The 23,138-nt window shown below is 37.8% G+C and overlaps 1 protein-coding gene across 2 annotated transcripts in view; it reads left to right on the forward strand.

Annotated features, from left to right (window-relative positions):
- Positions 1-23,138, forward strand: part of GLRA2 (glycine receptor alpha 2) — a 180,349-nt gene that overhangs the window by 44,605 nt on the left and 112,606 nt on the right. For both annotated transcript variants that reach the window (XM_059158385.1, XM_059158386.1), the window contains exon 4: positions 5,392-5,615. In XM_059158385.1, the coding sequence (XP_059014368.1) occupies positions 5,392-5,615 (224 nt within the window). The remainder of the gene's footprint in view (positions 1-5,391; positions 5,616-23,138) is intronic.

Below are 23,138 nucleotides of genomic sequence, written 5' to 3' on the forward strand. Positions count from 1 at the left end.
TCAGACCCTTAGTTTTTCTGCATAGTAATGTATATGGTCACTGAGGACATGTCCCAGTGCTATTGGAGAGCAATAATAATTTTGCTTTCTCTCTGTTTTCAAAGGAATTTTTCCAAGAATGCCTCAGAATTCTGAGTTTCTAAATATATCATTTTTTTCCCTTTTCCCCCATTCTCACTCTATAATCCTGATAGCTTTATTGAAGGATCCAGCTTGGGTATTTGTTTGTTTCTAAATAAGAGACAATGACTATCCATTTTAAGAACTCAGGATGACTTTCTTCTGGTGCTATTGAGTTTGCCCCTCTTATGTTTGATGTTATCTCACTAAATTACTATTGGTATTACCTGCCCACAAAGTATAGGCTTACTTAGAGACCCAATACTGCCTCTCACTCCTCTGATATGTTAGTGCAGAAGATATGTGATTGGAAGACGATGTATTTGTCTAAGGAAAACTTTCATGAGTCATTATGATGATATACATTATTCCAAAATACACGTCTTTTTTTTTTTTTTTTTTTTTTTTTTTTTTTTTTTTTTTTTTTTTTTTTAAAGTAGGCTCCATGCCCCACGTGGAGCCCAGCCTGGGGTTTGAACTCATGACCCTGGGATTAAGACCTGAGCTGAGATCAAGAGTCGGATGGGTAATGGACTGAACCACCCAAGTGCCCTTAAAATACACACTTTTCTTCATTAAGAGTCACAGGGATCTGTTGATGGTCATTGCTAGTTGACCCTATATTAAGAGATTTCTGTAGAACAAGATTTTTGTGGTTCCAAATGACACTTAGGAGACTAGTAAGGAATGTAAGATGAAACAGGTTATATTTTGTTTTGAGAACATCAATTTACCATATTCCCCCCCCCCCCCCGCTCCTTGATGGCAAGTGAATTTAGAGGATGGGGTTGCAACTCCCACTTTCCTGATATAAAGACATACTTTGGGGATATTATAATGTCAGTAAAGATCAAGAGTATTTGTATACCATCTGCATGCAGCTCTCCCCTAGCCTGGGCCATCAGAAAATGAAGAGGAGAGAGTCTCAAACATCTGGGTGGCTAGAATGTGACTCGGACCAGTGAGTGCTGGAACACTCCCCATGCCACAGTAGCAGATCCCGACTCCCTCCTTGTTTAACAGATTTGAGGTGGGGGAGAAAGAGCTAAAAATGCATGAAATGTGTTCCCTCAGAGAGAATCTCCATAATATAATTCCAGCTCCCCCAAACTTGTCCACACAAGATAAGTTCCATATGCTCTGCTGGTTACTGCAGCAGAGCGAAGCGGTCTTTCATCTCGGATCTGAAATCACGTTCTGAGGAAGTGGATAAGAGGTAGACAGCCCTTAGGAGGACGCCTGCTGGGCTGGGACTGCTGAACTGACATGATGGGCTCCCTTTCATTCTATAGCTGCATCAGCAAGTCATGAGGAGATACTAACTTTGCAGGAAGAGCAGGTAGCTACATTTCTTATTTCTGACTTCTTAAGGAAGAACCAAGAATCTACCCCAAGCCTGGCATTTTGTTCAACTGAGATAGAAGGTGACTTTGGTCTCTAAATTAACAGTGCAAAGTTAAAGCCTAAATTCATCATGAAACAAGTGCACCCTCCCCAAAATTTCAAATTCAAGGCTAACTTCCCATATCAAAGTGAGCACAGACTCAGGAGGATGAAAACTTTACTGCAGTGTAGCCAGAGGTTAAAACCAAAGGGCCAAACTGGCACTGTGGGGAATCAACAAAGCAAATCCTTTTGGTTGGTAACTTCATAACATAATTGGATGGAGAAATGTATAGATATAAAAATAATAAGAGAGTAACAGTAAGGTTATTGCAAGTATGTATGAAACAGAGTGGCCGTCTCTGTGCATAAATGCTGAACCAAATACAGTAGTACCAAAATAATTCAACTTAAGGAAACCATCCGTGGCATGGGCATAGGATTAGAGGGTATTTGGAAAAGTGAAACTTAAGAAATAATAAACTTGATGTGAAATCATAGTATGGAATGTAGGTACTTGTAGTACCTGTGTTAAGAATATAATAAAGATTATATGACTTAGAAAAAATACATATGTATTTGCACATATAGACATATTTTTCATTCAAATGTTTCCAGGACCTAATCTAATACTAAGAGTGTCAATCATAGGAAAACAGATTGTAATATGAGGAATATGACATTTATTTGAAGTAGAATGTCTTTGTAGAGAGAAGGCAGTATAAGGGAAAATTCAGTCTACATTTAAGCATGTCTCTCAATATTTACTCCACCTTTAATATTTTATTAAACCTAGAAGCAAACACAAAGACAAAGCAAAACTACAGAAGAATATAACTATCTCCTGTGGTTTGGAATATCATGAGGAAATAAACTTAACTCTAAATAAACAGAGATGATTCAGAGAAAAATCACATGTGTCAAATTTTTACACTACAGTGAAAATCACAGTGAACTGAGTTACAAAGGTCCAGTCCCAGAAAAATCTTTTCCTTGGATGTTTATGTCTGTAGTTCCTTGGATGTCTTTTTCTAAAAGGTTTTAAGGGTTGCTGTTTATTTTAGAATAGCATATATCATCATAAACAAAAGTATGGAAAATTTTAATTCTTATATATTTATATAAAGAACAAATACCCCCAAAAGATATAATAAAAATTGTATTCCATATAATTCTTGTCATTGTGGCACAAACTACATTTTTCCTCTAAGTTTTCTACTTATGCTTGCTTATAAATAGGATTAATTTATTTTAAATTGACTTTTGGACAATTAATGGTTTTATTGTGATATGACAGACAGTATTCTTTTTCAAGTTCTAATATTGAGACAATCTATTTTATCATTTTCTATATATAAAATTCAAAGTAGAAAACCAGGAAACACTGGAGAAAAATACTCATGGGAAAGACTTTTTAAAAAGATGAACATTAGCTGTGAAAATTTATATTAAGATTTTTTAAAAGGTCAATGTTCTCATATTGTATGTCATCATGTAATATTTTCTAGGGTCTCTCAATATACAGTTTTAAATCATTCTCAGGCTCAAGGGAGGGTTGCAATGATGTTCTCTTGGTGATTTTGCTGCCCAGTACTGCCTATCTGGCTTCTCTGGTCTTTCCTATCCTATAAGTGCTTCCTGGGCAGGGCTGGGGCCTCCTTGGCTTCCCAAAGGCCTAAGATATTTAACCCATTCACCTCTATTCTAGCTGTCATTACTTCTCATACTTAGAGTTTCTTACCTCCAGAATTGTCTAAGGGACGAGATTCTGAGATTCTCTTCTCTCCTACTTCCTACTGAAACAAGCTCATAGACCACCCCCAATCCCTTCACAACCCCTCCCACACACAACATTTTGTTAAGGAAAACTGGTTCCTACCCTAAAGAGTAGATGTCAAACACTGGAGAAGCCGCATTTTTTTCTCCCTCAGAAAACCTTAAGGAAAGCTCATAGTTGATGTATCTAGTTCATACTTAGATGTAAGTTGGATTATTATATTTCTAATAGTCCCCCTTTTTGATTTTTTTTTTTTTTTACATATCACACAATCTCACTCTTTATTCACACAATTCCAAAGCTTGCAGTAACTCCTGTTGCCAATGAAACACCGAACTGATCATCTCTTTCCAGTTACAATCCTCTGGTCCCTTTGAATAATTCCAAAACTATATGATGGGAACATCTTTGAGATTCTGCTGTTCCCTTAATTCACTCGCTTGAGGAGTGAGTGAGCGAACAGGATGGGATAGAAGCCTGACTAGGCCCACAATAGTGCCCTCTTAGATTTGAAAATTTGCCATGCATGCCTGGTAAAATCCCAAATAAAAGTCAGCTGATAAAATTTTCCAAGTCAGAAAGTTCTTATGTTGTACAACAGAGAACCTTAAGGTTATTTCTTTTAATATTTCAGCCTTTCCAAATGAGCTGGGTTTTGAGGACTTGACTTTCAGAAGTTAGTAATTATTTGGTTATTAGTATTCTTTAAACCTACATTGGGCACTATTTCCAACACCTGTCACCTCCAAAATACTCTATCAGCCTGATAAATTAGGATGGCTGTATTTGAAAAAATGTCATAGGAGTTTAGATAGCTTAGTGATAAATAGGTAGAAGGAATTTGATTGAAGCTCTTTTCTACATACCCTAATCTTTACAACTTATTTTTTTCTTTTGGCCCTGAGGGAATGAACCCCAACTGGCCATCCTGAGGTGGTCTCTACTGTACCTAATAGAGTAATCAACCATCCTAGTTTTGCCCAGAATTGGATGGGTCCCTTGAATATGTGACTTTGGGGGTTAAAAGTGGGAGGTTCTCAGGCAAACCTGGACAAGGTGGTCACCATTACGGTAAAATAAACAATGACCAAAAATCCAGGTGCCAAAGATGTGGAGATGGAGCAAACAGTGAAAAATGAAAAGGAAAGAGAGTAAGAAGGTATGAGTATATATTACCCTAAATGACCATAAGTATCAGGAGTGAACAACCCTTAGCTCTGAACTATAGTACTGCTTGAGTAGAGAATACTGTTAAAAGCCTCTTTTGGGGTCCACTCCACCAAGCAAAGCAACAGTTTTCACAAACCTAAAGAAAGACCTTTGAGTAGATATTCCCAGAAAAGAAGTCACTGACTCGGGATGATTTACTGACAAAGAAGTAAATTTCCAGATCAAGTGGGAATGACACTTCCATAAGGAAGAACACCTTCATCATAAGGTGCAGATCAGGAAAACATGAAAAATATCTCTGTATTGATGAAGTATCAAGTCAACTACTATAGATACAACCCATTCAGAGAAATGATAAAATATTTAAGAATTTTTAAAGTAAGTAATGTGAGAGAATTATCTTGTCAACATGAAGCATCTTAATATTTATGGAGACGAATTTTAAAAATATTGTCCCATCATGTCAGAGTTTTATAATAAGATTTCTACTACCAAAATTACAGAGTGGGTTTCCTTTTGCCCAGAGCATCTGAGCAGAATGAGAATAGAGATATGTCATTTCTGATGTGGAAAATGAATCAGTTTTGACAATCTACCATCACAGTGTGACTTCTGTACTCATGGTTACCTTTTTCTATGGAAAAACCAGCTTGAGCTAGTATTATTTCCTCCCAGGATGAGTGATTTCAATTTAAGCATAAAAAAATTCAACCAATTCAACGTGTTCCGTTAGTGTTCTGGTTTGGTTGAGCCTTCTCTCTTTCTCCCCTCTGTTCCCACTCCTAATAGCACTGAGTGTTTCATTTTGGCCAGGATATACATAGCCTGGTTTGTATAGACATGGATATTGCACCAAATCAGGGAGAAGAGAGGGGAAATGTAGATGGACCTCTTATGCCAGACTGCATGATAAGTAACTCTTGTGCATGGGGTTTCCATAGGACTACCGAGTGAACATTTTTCTGAGACAACAGTGGAATGATTCACGGCTGGCATATAGCGAGTACCCTGATGATTCCCTGGACTTGGACCCATCCATGCTTGACTCCATTTGGAAACCAGATTTATTCTTTGCCAATGAGAAGGGTGCCAACTTCCATGATGTCACCACTGACAACAAATTGCTTCGAATTTCAAAAAATGGCAAAGTACTCTACAGTATCAGGTAAGCTTCTGTTGGCTGTACCTGTTTACTTCTCCATTTCTCTCCTGGCCTAGTGCTGCCTGATTCTAGGGGCTAAGTTGTATATAAATATTTGGGTTTTGTGGTCTCTTGGTTATCATTTGAATCTTAAAATTGGTGAGAATGCCAGAAGTTCCCATGGCCTCAGAAGTATGATTCTCAACAACAACAAAATACATATACTTTTTATTTATATATAAAATTTACATATATATAATTTGCATATATAAATTTATTATATATATATATATGAAGACAGTGAGTGGATATCATGTAAATACCTGCATACATGTATTTTTGATTGCTTCAATAAAAGAAGTACAGGCCTTTAGTTCAATTAATCATTGAGCATAATGTACAAATTCTCCATTTCAAATAATTTTGCCATTCTGTAACGTGTAACCACACAGACAAAAACATTCAATGGCTCAGCATGGTCATTGACAGTATACTTTGGTCTGGGTGAGTGAAAAACTAGTTCTCATCTCAGATCTGCTTCTAACCAAACATGTAACCTTGATCTCTCAACTTTTCCTGGGCTTGAGCTTGGGAGTGACATATCTCGAGATCCATTTTTGCTTTTACATTCAAATATGATCTTCTACAGAACTGTTATCACCCTAACCTCAAAATCCTATCTTTCTTTTCTGAACTCTAGTTCCTCTGTGATTCTATAAGACTCTTATTTCTTCTTACCTCATATTTTGGCTATTTTTGTATATGAATTTAGCATAAGAACATGGATCTTTTGGAGTCACACAATCTCGAATTGAATCCAAATTTTGCCACTAAGTTACATAACCTATGACTTTCAGTTACCTAATTGTAAAATAAGGAGCACTATATTTATCTCTAAGTATTCTTGTGAGAATGAATGATATAAATTAGAGAATAGAGGTCAGCAAATATTTTCTGTAAAGGTCTAGACAGTAAGTACCATAGCAGTGTAGGCCAGACTGTCTCAACTCTGTCACAACTACTCAACGCTACCATTGTAGCACAAAAGCAAGCCATAGACAATATTCAAACAACCGAGTGTTCTGTGCTTCAATAAAATGTTATTTATAAAACTAGAGAGTGGACTAGATTTGGCCCTTTGGTCATAATTTGCCAATCTCTGATACAGCGCATATAGAAATACTTGTCATAGTACTTGACACAGAGTATGTGCTCAGTAAATGAAATAATGGCTCTCTGTATTTTAAAGTTAACATTTTTTTCTAATAGTAAGCTCTTTAAAGCCAAGACATTTGGATTTCACACCTTCTGTAACTCCTTTGGAAGGTCCAAGAAGATGTACTGTATATGAGAGATATTTATTAAATAAATATTGACATTTTAAAGATGTTTTATAGAATATTCCCTTTCTCTCCAATATTATCACAAAAGAAAATGGACAGACAGCTTGTATCCTTGCAAATAATCTTCAAAAGTCTGTAGAGCCATCACCATCAAACCTCATTTCACAACTCTATAATTTAGGTCTGTGCCGCATATTCCATTCTTAACCTGGTAATTTCAGTTTGCTGATGGCTGACAGACAGGATGTCTTGTGGAATGAAAGAGGCTGCTCACTTGTAAAAATTGGCAAAGTTACTGCTTACGCAAAAACCAGGAAACTTCCTCCACTTGATTTTTAAGGAACTTTACTTTTATTTTTATTTTTATAAACATTTTAAGGAAACCGAATATTTCATGTGTTTGAGGTAAGATGCAGTATTGGGCACAACCTAAGTTGATGTGACCTGATGAAACGGGACATATGTGGAGCGTGGTGCTAGGGAGGAGAGTTATAAAAAGCAGCACAGGGTATCAGCTGCTTCAGCTAACCCCCTGGGCCTTGGGTGGCATTTGCTCTAGTAAATACCTGGCATCGTGCACTGCTGAAATAAAACCAAGTTTTTTCCCTTCTGTTCTATGAAGGTCTTTCCAATCTAGAACCATGAAGAATATAATGTTCCCCAGACCTAGATCTGGCAATTCTTCCATCTCTCATTTGCACTGTAGCATATTATAAGCTCTGAAACACCCTGACAATTGTTTTGGATTGGGAAGATTTTGTCCCGGCACAGGCTGCTTTAGATTTTTCCTTCATTTTGGGTGCTCTATGAAATCAGAGAAAAGATCCTTGGTGTAGGAGAACTGGGCATGCCATTTTAGAGAAACAGAGCTCTTGGGAGAATTGAACGACAGCAATCTAATTATTTGCCTGGAAGGATTTTCAATGAGCCAGACACTGTGCTAGGCCTAGAGATCCAGAGCTGAGTAAGATACAGTCTCTGCCCTGGAAGGGCTCCAGTCTAACAAGGCAGGCAGACAAAAGATAAATTAAGTAATAGGAATAAATGAGGAACAAGGAAAAGAAGAGTGGCTCTAACTTTGCAAATGAAGGTGTGACTCAAATCTTGTTAGAATTTAGGGCCTGGCACCTACTTGTCTGTTTACTTGAGTCACTGGACTCAATTTAACTAGAAGACAAGGAGTAATTAGTGATAATATATGCCCAGCTGCAGGTCCGATTCAAGTTTAAGGCCAAGCAGATGACAGTTTCTGATGTCTTAAAGGTGCTGGAAAGATTCCTGCTGATGTTGCATTAGGAAAGATTTTCTCTCTACTCTCAGGTTTACAATGTAAATATTCATAGAAGAGGGAATCCATTGACTTAAATTCATACTAAGCTGTAAAGAGCTGATACGAAATTTTCATTCTAAAAGTACATTTGATGCCTATGAAGATGAGAAATCAGGATGAAGATGGTTAATAAAGATAGAAGGAAGGGATACATCTGAAGTACCAAAGATAAATTCATGAATTGCCTCTACCTTATATATTTAAATAACTACTTAAACATTGGTCCACATTAAAAATATAATGTTCTCTGGTGATGTTTTAAATTTGCATTTTCTGAAACCTAAAACAAATGGAAGATAGCATTTCATCCATGAACATTCCATGCTTCCTTGGCTTTGTAGGAGCAGAAGTAAAATTAACTCCGCATGGAAACCAAAGCCTAAGGCTTTGACGCCCAAACAGAACACAAAGAGAACTACGCAGTCCATTGATTTCATAACAAGCAAGATCGCATTTTCCAGGAAGCTTCCTAAAAGACAGCAGTTTAAAAAAGAGGGGACAGTAGACTAAAACTCCACAAGTATCCTGCAGATTCCAACACTTGGTGTACTTAAGTAAAATTCAAACAAATCTTTTAAATAGGAGCTAAAAATGTTAGATCATTGTTAGAAAATTTCTATCCAGTTCGGCAGGACACAGTCTTTGCTGATGAGAAGTTGTCAAATCTATTTTTGTCCACTTCTCTTCTGATTTCTTCTTTGATATTCACTTCCCTAATACATTGGATCTTACTCTTTGTTTGCTTTTTAAGTTTTTGTTGACCTGCTACATTAAGTATTGATCATCCATGACCAAAGTATAAGCAAGGACACACACATCTTGCTTTCTACGTTCCCTTTAGAGACAGTCAAATTCTAAATTCATGTTACTTTTTTTTTTTTAAAGATTTTACTTATTTATTTGACAGAGAGAGATCACAAGTAGGCAGAGAGGCAGGCAGAGAGAGAAGGGGAAGCAGGCTCCCTGCTGAGCAGAGGGCCCAATGCGGGGCTTGATCTCAGACCCGAGATCATGACCTGAGCCGAAGGCAGCGCTTTAACCCACTGAGCCACCCAGGCGGCCCCTAAATTCATGTTACATAAAAAGGCCTAAATCCATAGTGGAATAGTGAGGTGAGCCTTGAGTATTGTATATATTATTACTCAAATAGTATTTATTGGATTGAATATAATGGATTGCAGTAAAAGTCAGGGCACCATGGCATATGGTGTGCAATAAGAAAGAAAAAAGGAGAAGGTATTTTTGGAGAGGAGCAGCTTGTCTCACTTGTCCACAACGTCTTTGCTAATATTTGTTTCCTTCCTTTACTTTCTATTGCTTCTGAGAATTTTCTGCCAGCATTCTGACTTTTATAGAACCTCAGGATTCTTTTTTTAATTTGAAGGTATTATGTTGCAAAGTATCTAATCCAATACCCTTGTTTTACCAATGAGGAAGTTACTTCTTTCACCAAGTTAGGTGAGATTAAATAATGGAGCCCATAAATAGGAAAGCTAGGCCAAGAATCAAAGCTCTTGACTTCTGTTTCAATGCTATCATCTCCTACCGCACAGTAATTCTTCATTTGCTCCAACTCAAGTCCAAAGATAGGAACAAATACAATTCCAAAGGCAGGTCATTTTGGAACCAACCTTTTTGGGACTCATTTTTCAAAGAACTATTGGAGGAAGAAGGTAAGATTTAAGATGAAAACATAAAGTTTCTTCAAATTTTGCAAATGTCTGAAAAGACTTTAAATTCAGGGTGCAACAATTGACTTTCAGTTCAAGGTGCAACAATTTGATGCAATTTGATGGTTTTAAACAGCATATGTCACCAACATAATGTAACTACTTTCTGAAAAATTTTACTATCCCAGGGATGAAAGGGCTGAAGAGAACCATTCAAGTCATTAAGTCAACTTTCCTACCTTCAGGCAACCAGTTGAGAACTCATTTTCATCTTAAGGACCCTCAGAGAAGGAAACTTTATATTCTCTCTTTGGATCCTATAATAAGTTACTCTAACATTATGCAGAAATTCTTCCTTATATAACTTACATCACAGTTGCTACAACTTAAATCAGTAGCTTTTTCCTACATTTGTTAACATGATAAACAAATGGCTACCATTTTTGGAAGAATGGAGGGAATTACCTCACTGTTTTTACTTCCATACATTTTTGTCCCACTAGATTTAGTAGACATATGCTTGGTCATCAACACTGTGTTGCTAATTTATTTTACAGCGTGTTTCACTTCATCACAAACATGTTCTTCATCTCCCAGTTTTCACTTTGATGTACACTTTGGGGCTCCTACTCTGAAACTTATGATGCTGAATGCTACCCTGGTTATTTCTGATACTACAGTAGACAAGGATTTTAGAGTAAAATGCTCTCGGGCTTGAGTTTCTGGCCTCAGAATTTGCTGAATGACCTAGGGAAATGTCTTACACTCTGAATTTCTATTTCTTCATCTTTAAAAAGAGATGATTTGGTTAAGACCATTAGTAGAATGCAACATATGTTATAAGGATACAGATCAAAAGTGGAATTGCCACATACTCTAGGGCCCTCATATTTTCTTGTAATTTAATTATTGTGCTTTCTGTTCCAGGCTCTAAAACAAAGAGTAAGTTGCTCAAGACAGATCCCTACAAATTCCAGACATTAAGGATAGGACAGACCCAACAGACCCACTCCTTGAGTGTGACCCTATAGAGTAGGTGTTCTTAACCTGAGGGTTCAGTGAAAACTCTAGTAGGTCCTTGAATCTCCCTAAAGTGTATTTCTTGTACGGGGGTATTCAGCACTTCTCTTCAGAATTAAACAATTCTGCTTTAATATTTATTGCATACCTACAGAATGGGTATACCTGAAGCAAAGTTGGTAAGGAAATACTGTTTGCCTTCAGTGTCTTCTTATTTGACTGACCAAGTACCAAGGGGTCTTATGCTACCCTCCAACTACACAGAGTCCTCCAAGCCATAAAAAATTATGGGATTGCTCCTCCACAGTAGTACCCCTTATCACCACGCTATCTCCTCCCCCTCATCATCAAACATTATCTGACCTGAAACTTATTCTTTTATGGTGTTGGAGGTGATTTTCTTATTAACCTCTTTTGATTCAATTCATGATTCTAGGTGTAGATGATTCAGTGTTCTACCTTCCCAGTAGTACTTGAGTTGTAATAGAGAACTCTTGGGGATTGACATGCCTCTCCCTCTGATAATAGATTAAGGCACCACTGAGAGTAGGTGGAGTGTAGATTTCTAGACAGACATCCAATGGAGCTCCCCAAATAATCCCGTCTAATGACCGACTCTACCCACACACATAAAAGGCCAACTTTTCTCACATAACCTCCTATCTTTGACTCATCCGGAGCTTGATGCAAGAACTTCAAAAGATTCTAACTTTAGTTATGGAATGATTTTTATGGCATAGGAAAAAAGAAAATTCTCTATTTAGATGTCAGAGCTGAAAATATAATGCACAGTGAATTTAGACCTGCCTAAATGTTACCAATGGCGATAGTTGGATTATCTTACTCTCAATTTTGAGGAGACACGTAAGCCCATATTTTCTGTTAGAAGGCAGCTATAAGAGCTGTGATTTCTTGTCTCTGTGCCTATTTGAACCATGTTTATCTTTCTATCCTATAATCCCGGCAAAATTACATTCTCATTTTCCAATTATGTGTCCAAATCCTCATTAGTTCTGTGACTTGACTTAATGCAGTAATTAATGACTGTAGCATAAGCGCCCACATCAGAATTAAGCAGTGAGTCTTCAGAGAAGTGCTGGGAAATGCCATGGAAACCCCAAGGATTCCATTCTTTCTAGAGTCAAGCAAGGTTGGGAGGGTAGGAAGCAGTGGTTCTCAAAAAAGACACCACTGAGGGTACAAGTATTAGAGTTTAGAAAGTGTGCCCTATATACGACAGATTCTTAAAGTGCTGGAAAGCTCTGTCAAGCTTCTGATTGGGTTCAGAAATTCACATATACTCATGGGCATAATACTGGTTCAGATACAACAGCATTAGGATTTTACCCTTGTTTTGAGGAAAAGAGGGAATTGTGCAATGAAATATGTGGCAGCTGGCATGAACACTTGTCCTTGACTGTTTACCTGATTGGACTAGCAATAGCAACCAGTAGATTTTCCTCCTTTTGGAGGTAACTTTCCACTGCATTAACATTCATCAGGGTTTGCTCTGAAGGTGATGGTGTGAAGAACAGAATGCTGAGAAGGTAGCTCAGAGCATCAGGAACTCCACACTTGTTTGCATCATTTACTGTATCCCCCAGGCTCTTAGAACTGCTTTTCGAACCCCATCAGTCATTCTGAGTCTTAGTTTCCTCATCCATAACATGAGATTGAACTAGAAAAGATTAGATAAAATCTGAGGCTCCTTATAGCTCTATCATACATTTATAACTCAAAATGACCTCCTTTCCAAGCGCCTGGGTGGCTCAGTTGGTTGAGTGACTGCTTTCGGCTCAGGTTATGATCCTGGAGTCCCAGAATTGAGTCCTGCATTGGGCTCCCTGCTTGGCAGGGAGTCTGCTTCTCCCTCTGACCTCTTCCCTTTCATGCTCTCTTTCTCTCTCATTCTCTCTCTCTCTCTCTCAAATAAATAAAAATCTTAAAAAAAAAAAAAAAAAAAGATCTCCTTTCCACCCACAAAATTCCCTCTGAATGAGGAAGTAAGAGTGAGTTCTCTGTGTCCCTTAGGGTTTGGGAGTAAGCAAGAGAGGATTCTGAAGTTTAAGATGCCTATCTCAAACTACTTTTGGATTTTTTTTTTTTTTTTTTTTTTTTTTTTTTTTTTACTTTTGGATCTCTGAGTCTTTCTCTCACAAGTTAAATATCCATTTCTTGAGAAGAGGATCCTCATTTTGGAATGGGGTAGCAAATATTGGAGTACCTGTAGTTTAAGAGGCAGCCTTGTGTTCAAAATATAGTTTTCACCATGACAAATACTCAATACTAAACTCTCTATTGAGAAAGTTCCCAATTGCAAATTAGATCATTTATACCCTCTGATTCACTCAGCAGGAGTATCCATGAGATATTATTTTAGAATGTATTCATGAATTATGGGTTTATATACTTTTAGACAATTACACAAAGATGGTTGGCTGGGACAATTACTAACTAGGTATGTAGGTTAAAGGAAATTACATGGTATATTTGAGCCAGCAGAGTCAAAGGGCTAGTCTGCTATTACTCATTATCTGCGTTTTCTTGTGGCTGGAAGCCAAAGGAAATTCAGAAGTCCTAGCGAGCCTGTTTAACTCATGTTGACATGGGCTCCTACCTGGTCCATACTGCTGTCCTTGAATCTCCCTGGATGGTATTAATCCCAAAATAAATGGGTATAATATCGCCATGGTCCTTATGAGACACATGAATTGCTTTAGTGCATTCTCAAAGCACATAATCCAAAAGAAAGGCAATCCATTTTAAAATGGGAAAAAATTTTACATCCTCAAAGTTCAGCAGTCTCTCCAACAAGTGTATCCTTGCTTGTGGCATTTAAAGTTACAAACCAACATCTTTACTGAAGAGAACACACTTATCACTGGACAGTCATTGAAAGACAGTTAAAGACATATATAATTACGTAAAGTTCTACACATGACACACACTCAGAGCAAGGCCATCCCATAGCTGATTGATCATTCCTTTCAAAGGACAATAAAACAAATGCTTTATTTGATATTTCACTTTAGTAGGGATATTTTGCTAAATTTTAGCAGTTAAATAAAGGATAGAAAACAGTAAATGAGGTGGGGATTACAGACAGAATGCTGTGGGGTTGGGGAAGATGTCAGTTCTGAGATCAGTTCTCAGATTTAGGAAGACTAGGAGTCAAATCCAATCTTACTAAGTGACTGTGAGAAGTCATTTAACCTTTCATTGATCTGCAGTTTTTCTCAATTCCAGATTCATACTAAATGTTCAATGAATGTCATAATAACCCCGAGGTGGCTGTAGGATGAAAGGGAGGAAAGGGGGGAGACAGCTCTCCCTATTCCCCCTAACCCAGACCCATAAACCTCTCCTTATTCAGTACGTGTTAACACTGAGGCTCCTCTCAGCTTCCATACCTAGCTTCCAGCAGATGGATATCCTCCTTGCCTTGGGTTTCCTCCTTGTGAGAGGCATTTAGCTTAAAACAGAAGTGACAGATGCATTTTCTTTCAGATAATGGCTTAGATCTCCTCTCTAGCTTCTTGTTAAGAGTGAACTGAGGAACTGTGCTGGATTTCAGCGTTACCTAGTCAAGGATGGAGCATCCTACCATCTGACCAGGGCTCCATTTTATCTCCAGGCTTTGCCACCAGAAACAGTGGCCAGCACTCTCCAACAGTTATCACAATAGAAGTCTTAATGAAGTAAAATACTCACAAAGTAGCAGTTTTTCTCACTGCTGTTAGCAGATACAAAGTTACTTTGGTTATCTTAAAACCCTATTTGCAGTTCCCAAGCATGTGTTCCCTTTCTCTTTTGCCAAAAGTAAAATAATCCCAAACAAAATGTTGAGAAAATTATCATACAATACTTTTAGATACCGAATGGCTAAGAAAATTGCTATGCAGCGCTCTTAGACATAAAGTGACCAAGGACAAGTCAGTTCTCATTATTCTAATGTGCAGACTTCATAACATTTTATCTTGATGAATATCTGGGTGTACAAATAAATACTTTGATATTGAAATGACATTGAAATGCTTCTGAAATGTGAAATGCAACCAACACGTGAACAGTATTAGTTGAGTCTTCGGTGCTTTGAGCTCCTCTTTCTGGTGGTGTCCAATTGAGTCCTCTCCTATTCAACACTTTCAAAACATTTTTCTTCAGGAAATATCAAAGCATTTGGAAAAATTTTAACCACAGATTTATCAGTTACTCTCCAAGTTGAATGCAGTCCATATTTGGACTTAATTAACATGGGCCAACCATATGTGTGCACATTTTTCTAAAAGGACCAGGCACAGACGGGAACAGATACTTTATTTTTGTCCCTCCCTGCTAGTGCTGCTCAATGCATATGGGTATTTTCTGTGATGCCTTTATAATGTTTGGTAAACACGGACCTTCCTAGTCAGCCACTGGCATTTAGTCAAGGGAGAGGAGTAGAACAGCCAATGAACCAACAGTGATATAAGGCACCACTTCCAAATCCTAAGGTCAACGGTGAAAAACTGGTCTTATATTTCTTTGAAATTAAGAGGATAGAGTCTAACCATACAGCTTAGATCCAGTGGAGGGTTTAGGTTCAGCCCTAGACAACACTGAAAAAACTATTTCTCTCTGGTGCCCTAGCCACACTGTTCTAAACCATGTTTTCCATCCAGCTTCATCCTTCCATTTAATACTCTCAGGATCAAAGTCTGCTCTTGGGGATATTGGTAGGGAATTTGAGGATCCATCAACTCATATACACAAAGGAGGAAATGACTAACAGTATTTAGAACACTATTATTTCCCTATATTTGCATCTTAATAGTCATGGGAGTCTTTAGCTAAATGTCTGTTAGTTAATTATATGTAGCAGCAAAGAGTTGGAAGGTGTTTGAGCAAGGATATGTAATGGGATCTTTCTGGAACTTCTAATAATTTACACACCATGGATTTTCAATCTTTACTTATATGGAAAGCCTTTCTAGGTGCAGCCAAGCACAGCCAAGCACAGCCAAGCAAGCTGTGCTTGCCCATAGATTAGGTGACTAGCTCAGGGCTAGAGTGAGCAGGACCCTAGTCTATGCTTTCTATGATGAGTGAGTTCAAAGCAGACATTTAATTACAAAGCTTTCAGAAGATAAGTTTAAAAATTTCATCTCTTGCCTGCCTTGCCAAAGTTGGACCAATTATTTTTGCTCTTCATAGATCAAGATCCTTTTGTGGGTACCTTGGGCTTTTATTTAGGAGCATCAAATGATTATTACAAGCCCTACTTCCCTGATACACTCAAAGAGCCCTCTCAGGATCTAGGTCTATAAGGGTATCTGTTCTACCCAACCAGTGTGAGCACTGATCTAGGCCACAAGAGAGTAATTAGAAGCTTTTTACTTAATTAATTCAGTTCAGTTGTGTCTGATTGACATAATCTGGAAATATTTTTTAAATGGGGATTTGGGAACTATTTTAAGAAGTTGAAGAATGAATTCTTGCAATAGATTCCACTGAAAGAATCTATATATAATTAATATATATTACCATATAATATATAAATAATAATAATATTAAACTATGATCTCCTTCAAAAGAGAAACTATAATTTCAAGTGTCTGGTATGCACAGTGCCCAATAAACACTTGTCAAAAATTGCTGAATGGATGTGCTAGACTACAACCCAGGTGGACTTCTGTTTAACACTAATATCTTTTCACTGAGGACCTAGAGCTGTATCTCCTCTGTGCTCTGTGTGCCTTCCTGCCCAGTACCATGAGCTTTGTAAAATTTGTAGCTGAGGCTCATCCAATGCATACAACTTTCTTTGAAATTTCTCAGTGGCTGATTTTCGAGTCCAGAGACCAGGGACAGTGCCCTGATACACTGCCATTGCCCTGACTTGAGTTCCATTGTCTACCTTTGCAAATATGTGTGTTTTAATAGACATGGATTTGGTTTCTTCTCTGCTGTACCTGGAAACTGTCCTCCTACCCTTCTTAGCAAGTACTCCAGTTTCCTGACCACATCTACTATATTCTTTAAAAAAAAAATATTTATTTATTTACAAGAGGAGACAGATTGAGAGAGAGAGAGAGAGCAAGAGAACGCACATGCAAGCAGGGGGAAGGGCAGAGGGAAAGGGAGGAGAGCGAGAATCTCAAGCAGACTCCCCGCAGAGCACAGCCTGATGTGGGGCTCCATTCCATGACCCTACGATTACGACCTGAACCAAAATCAAAAGTCGGAGATTAACCAACTGAGCCACTCAGATGTCCCCACACCCACCATATCCTTGGTTGTCAGTGGACTAACCTTGGTTTCACAGCCATGACTTTACCAGCATGACTCTCTATTGTGACTGAGGATCATGATTAACACGTCCTGTCTCACAACCCTGGTACAATCACTTAGAACCCCACGTGGGCCTAACTGTCCTGCTCTGGTTTCAAGTAGAAGGTAATATTTCCCAAAGAAAGTGCTAACATCACTGAAAAATTGCAGACCACTTTCTCAGTCTTCCTATTTCCCTTTTAAAATTTTCTCCTTTTAATCTTTGCTGTTGACAGTAATTAAAGACATCCATAGAGACATGTGGAAGTAATGCTTCTCAAGATGTGCTCCAGGACACTAACATCAGTATTACCTGGGCTGCTTATCAAAAAGACCTGAGAACCTGGATTCAGATGCCCTTCAGATGACACTTATGCCCACCAAAGCTTAAATCCACTATGATAAAGGGTACCTTGATCAGACAACTGGCCTGGCAGTGTCTTTTAATCCACTGACTCCCTAACATTTCCTGATCCTTTCCCCCATCTGTAGGTTGTATTAATGATGTACTTTTAACTTGACTTCTAACTTGCCCCCAGGTTACTTTCGCTTAAGGTCTAGGTGGCTTCAGAGGGTACTCTTGTTTGATACTAAATGCATTCTATCAAATCTCCCTGGCATTAGAATGTCACATCGTTCAGAAATTTCAAAGTACAACTGAGAGGAGAGATTCAACAAACCTACATTTTACCATAAGGCTGTCTTTATGTTCTTGGGGATTTTGTTCTAGGATATTGGATGACTGGATTGTGTTCTAGGATATTGGATGACAAAGCCCAGTGGGGGCAATTAATGTGTCACTGATATACCCAGGTAGCCAGAAAGTTCCTATTTTAAGAAGCATTATTACTGGCATTTAAAGTTTTTTTTTTTTTATTATATTCAAGAATGCAAATTCACCTATAAGAAGAAATACTTTAATCTGGTCATCTTCACTTATAGTTTAGAATCATAAAAATTTTGAACAGGATAGGCTTATGGGTGGCCAGAGATTTAGTTAAGGTCAAATAGCTCTTTATGGGTAAGCTGGGTCTACCACCTAGATCCCTGGATCCCTAGTCAATGACACTCCTACTCTGTGAGGCTACCAGGAGATGCTAGAAGAGTTTTTAAAAGAATAGATCATGAGAAGTCTGGATTCCTAAAGAAAAATGAAAAGGGTATCCCTGACCAGGTACAGGGCAACTAAGGTATCTACAACTCACTCTGTTGACTTTGCAAACAAAAGAGGATGATAAACGACTAAGTTCTTTTTCCCCCACAAGGAGAAAATGTAGTAGAGTGGAAAAAAATAAATGGATCTGACATCAATTAAGTTGGGTTCAAACCTAACTTTGGTAACTTAATGGTTTTGTAGCTTTGGGAAAATGGCTTAACCTCTGAGCTTCAATTTGCTTATCTTAAAAACAAAGAGAACACCGCATTATGTGATGGTATCCCATGACTGTAAAATAATAAGAGTACTTGACCTATAGCAAGTGCTCACAGAATTATGATTATGAATACTATCATTGTCATCACTTAAATTTTTATTTTTCCTTATTAAGCATTGTAATGCTAAAAACAAAAAGCAAAAAACCCTCACCATAAGTCCTGTCCCTTCTGTGGGGTTTTGTGGTGTGCTACACAGAGTGTGCTAAACATGGTCCCTAACAGAGGAACAATAGGAATATACCAGGGACCCTTTTGCTTCTCCTGAAAAACACAAAAGTATCCTTTTGTCCTTCCTCTACAAGCAAGGCAGATTCCTGTACCATTAGAATCAACTCTCCCAAAATAGTACACTAGGAATCTTTGCTTCAAGCAAGACCACTCATTAAAATTTGTATTTCTACCTGAAAATTCGTTTTTTCTTCAAATGGCTTTTTTCTCCCCTTAAGAATCTTCCACTGAGAATGAATTCCCATTTCTAACACTGAGTTCCTTATGAACCGGTAGTTGTTTCAAGAGTCAGGAGCTTTCTGTCCACTCTAACAATGGGAAGTTAAATGATAAATCAGCATCTGTCTAGCTATGTGACAATAGTCCTGGCCATGGACCCAGCTTTCTGTCCAAGGCTCAAGGACAGGTGGACTGAGCTTCCTAACTTTCCTTCAGCTTGATTTGCCGCACTTCTAATAAGAACCACTTAGCAACTTACAGAAGGGGCAAGCAAGCTTTGCTGGCTTCCCTTGCCTGCCTTGTAATTTCGCAATAGCCCTGGGCTCTGGTGACCAGGTTCCTCTCTTCTAAATCCACAGTCCTCTCCCATTTCCACAGCCTTAGGATGCTGATTCATTCATTTGTTCCACAAATATTGACTGAATACTCTGTGCCTAGCACTGTTTAAGATGGTTAAAAAAAAAAAAAAAGAGTCCCCAGCTTTATGGATCTTGCATTGTTATAGGGGAGAGATACATGCAAGGGTAACTGAAACAGTTTATAATGTCTGCTTCTATCAGTCATTTAAACTTGGAGTAAGGCTTAAACCTGAGAGCGGTTTGATGGGCAGGGTGAACTGAGCAGGAGAGGAAGAATACGAAAGGGACATGAGATTTTGCAAGACTGACTTCCTGTGCTTCATTTTATTTATTTATTTATTTACTTTTGCTTTTAGTACAGAAATGGGTATGCAGCTTTCTTACTCTCAGTGAAGTAAAAGGGCCCCCGTAAGGAAACTTTATTCTTTACCTTGTGTAAACAGGAGCAGGGGTCCCCCCGAAATGCATGCGTGTCAACCGCAGTGACAGTAGGGGAATGTGTAATAAAGCTTCAGGAAATGAGTTCTTTAACAAAAAACGAATGGAAAATGGGTGGCTTCAGCTCAGTGCCTTCAGGGGCAGTGGCCTTAATATTTTAGATCACGGGGAAGACGAGAGCGTATCTGACACACTGTAGGCAATATCTGGCAGCAAAAAGCCCGAGTTTCAATTAAACTATTTAATTCTGTAAGACCCACCGAAATAGATGGAGAGCCAGAGTAAAAGAGATAAAAAATGTTTTCATGTTTTAGTATGATTTTGTGTCAGTCTTATTTGGTACTATTTCTACATCTCAATAGAGATGTCCTTTTGGGAAAATAATATCAGTCTAATTCCCCCCTCCCCAAAATTCACATTTTTAAAATAAAAAATAGCTTAAAAACAAAAGAAGTACAGTGGTAGTTACTTTTGGAAAGTTCTGTCCAGGCAAGAGAGTGCAGGGGAAGTTCTGGGGTAATGGGTGTATTTTAAATCTGCATCTGGATGCTTGTTAGATAGATGGGTAAAGATGTAATATGTCATTATGCTGTAACATAAGATTGGTATGTTTTTACTGGGTTTAATGTATACTCCAATGAAAAAGGAAAAAAATAAGTAGAGGGCGAGTCTGAACTTGAGACCTGCAGATATGTGGTAAACAAGACCTCATAAATTATGGGCTCTGTGACCCATGAAGGGATTGATTAGGTCTCTACAATCTCTTCTCATTTGCTCAGCTAATGACCTGATTTAGCAAACTACGAGCCATTAACTCTTTCTCTTTGTATTGGTGTCCATTGGGTCCCAATACAAAACCTATCAAGAAAGGAAATTAGAAAAACAAATGAGGGGGCGCCTGGGTGGCTCAGTTGTTTGGGCTGCTGCCTTCCGCTCGGGTCATGATCTCAGGGTCCTGGGATCAAGTCCCGCATCGGGCTCTCTGCTCCGCAGGAAGCCTGCTTCCCTCTCTCTCTCTCTCTCTCTGCCTGCCTCTCTGCCTACTTGTGATCTCTATCTGTCAAATAAATAAATAAAATCTTAAAAAAAAAAAGAAAGAAAAACAAATGAGGAAGAAGGAAAATATTGGCTGAGTTCTCAGCTGAGACAGAATTCAGATAGTTTCATGCTTGTTGGGAACTTCTTTCAGTGGAGTTTTCCATACTTTTCATAGTTTTGACCCAAAGAATTCTGGGTCCCTGTAGGATTGTGAGATCTTCCACAAAGGCAGAAATAATGGTATGTGAGACCTTGTCTCCCTAAATCAATGTGATTTTTTAGTTCACTTCACAAAAAAAATAACATTAGCAAGCCATGATTAAGAATATTACATCTGAGGGTTGCCGGGGGAAGGGGGTTGGGGAGAAGGGGGTGGGATTATGGACATTGGGGAGGGTATGTGATTTGGTGAGTGCTGTGAAGTGTGTAAACCTGGTGATTCACAGACCTGGGGATAAAAATATATGTTTATAAAAAAATATATGTTTATAAAAAAAAAAAATTAAAAAAAAAATTAAAAAAAAAAAAGAATATTACATTTGGGTTGTTTCTAATAGCAAATGGAATACCGTTGAATTACGTGTTGCATGCTTTTTAAAGTTGTATTCATATTCATTTCCACTATTACTATTTTCTAACTTCTCAAAAGTATGATGATGAAATTTCCAGTTTCTGGTTTTGATTCACTTAAATTATGCACATGCCCCCGATTGTTTTTGTCTGATGAACATATTTTTTATTTGATGAAAATATTTCCATTTTAAAAAAATAGGAGAGAAAAAATAGATTCTCATTGTTTTAATAACAAAAGCCTATCCATAGATCCTGCTGAGCTCTCTTCCCCCTTAATAAAGTGCCGGGTTTTAAAAAGTTTTTTTTTTCCTTTTTTTAAATTATTATGTTAGCGATTACTAGAAAGTTTCATTTTGATTCTTTTACTTTAAAAAAATTTTTTTAAAGATTTTATTTATTTATTTGACAGAGCAAGATCACAAGTAGGCAGAGAGGCTGGCAGAGAGTGAGAGAGGAGGAAGCAGGCTCCCCACTGAGCAGAGAGCCTGATGTGGGGTTCGATCCCAGAACCCTGGGATCATGACCTGAGCCGAAGGCAGAGGCTTTAACCCACTGAGCCACCCAATTCTTTTACTTTTACCTTAAAGTGTTCATGCCATTAATTTCAACAATATTGTGTTTTCTAAAAAAAAAAAAAACAATAAAGTCTTTGTGATGGGAAAAAAATCTAAATATCAATATCTCCATTTATATCTTCCTCTAAAAGAACTCCATGACTGACAAAAATTATATTTCCTGTCTAAAATGTTATTTAAAAGTCAATTGTTTGAACTCAAAGCTATTTTCTTTCCTTTAGAAGCATGGTATTTGTGTTCTCAAGAACAGCCCACAGAAGCTACGTAGTTTGTTTATCAAAGAAGGCAAAATACTGTATGTTTATGGCACAATTTTAATAATAATAAAAAAGGATTACTGAATAAGGTGGAATTTTATAATTTTACCTTTCAGCTATTTTTTGAAGATAGGCATGTTTAATTATGTGAAGATGGACACCTTCAAATAAATTATACTTGTCAACAGAGATAATGCCAGATAAGGAGTAAAAACGAAATATGAATCATCCCACCAAACCGAAGTACTTACTTTTAACAGAGTGTTGTTTATTTCCAAGACTGAAAGCTTGTTTTTACATAATTGGGATTACAATGCACTGCTTTGTATCTTGCTTTTCCCAGTCATTCTTGTATTTTTAACAAAATTTTGAAGACTGTCAGCATAGATTCTTCACCCAATCTCACTTCAACTCCCAAGCATTTTTTCCTTTAACATAAGTGTGCCCCTACTTCTTGTTTTGCCTTGGCTTGCATGGAATGTATGAAATAAAGCTGTGAAAGGAAAAGACAAGCGAACCGGGAGAGGAGAGCAAGAAAGAGCTTGACAGGAAGGAGAATTTAGGTACCTGTTCAAGCATCAGAGGGTTCTATACATATAAAAGATGTCGGAGAGAAAATGAACAAAATTTGGAGCAGTGAACTTTAGAGTAACGGGGATGCTAAAGTTGGAGCTAAATGGGAATAGCATCATTTTGTTCTATCCCATCCTTTGAAAAGGAGATGAATGTTTATTGGGTTTAAGGTCTTTCTTAG

This window comes from Mustela lutreola, chromosome X (genome assembly GCF_030435805.1).
Source record: "Mustela lutreola isolate mMusLut2 chromosome X, mMusLut2.pri, whole genome shotgun sequence".
In the NCBI taxonomy this organism is placed as follows: Eukaryota; Metazoa; Chordata; class Mammalia; order Carnivora; family Mustelidae; genus Mustela; species Mustela lutreola.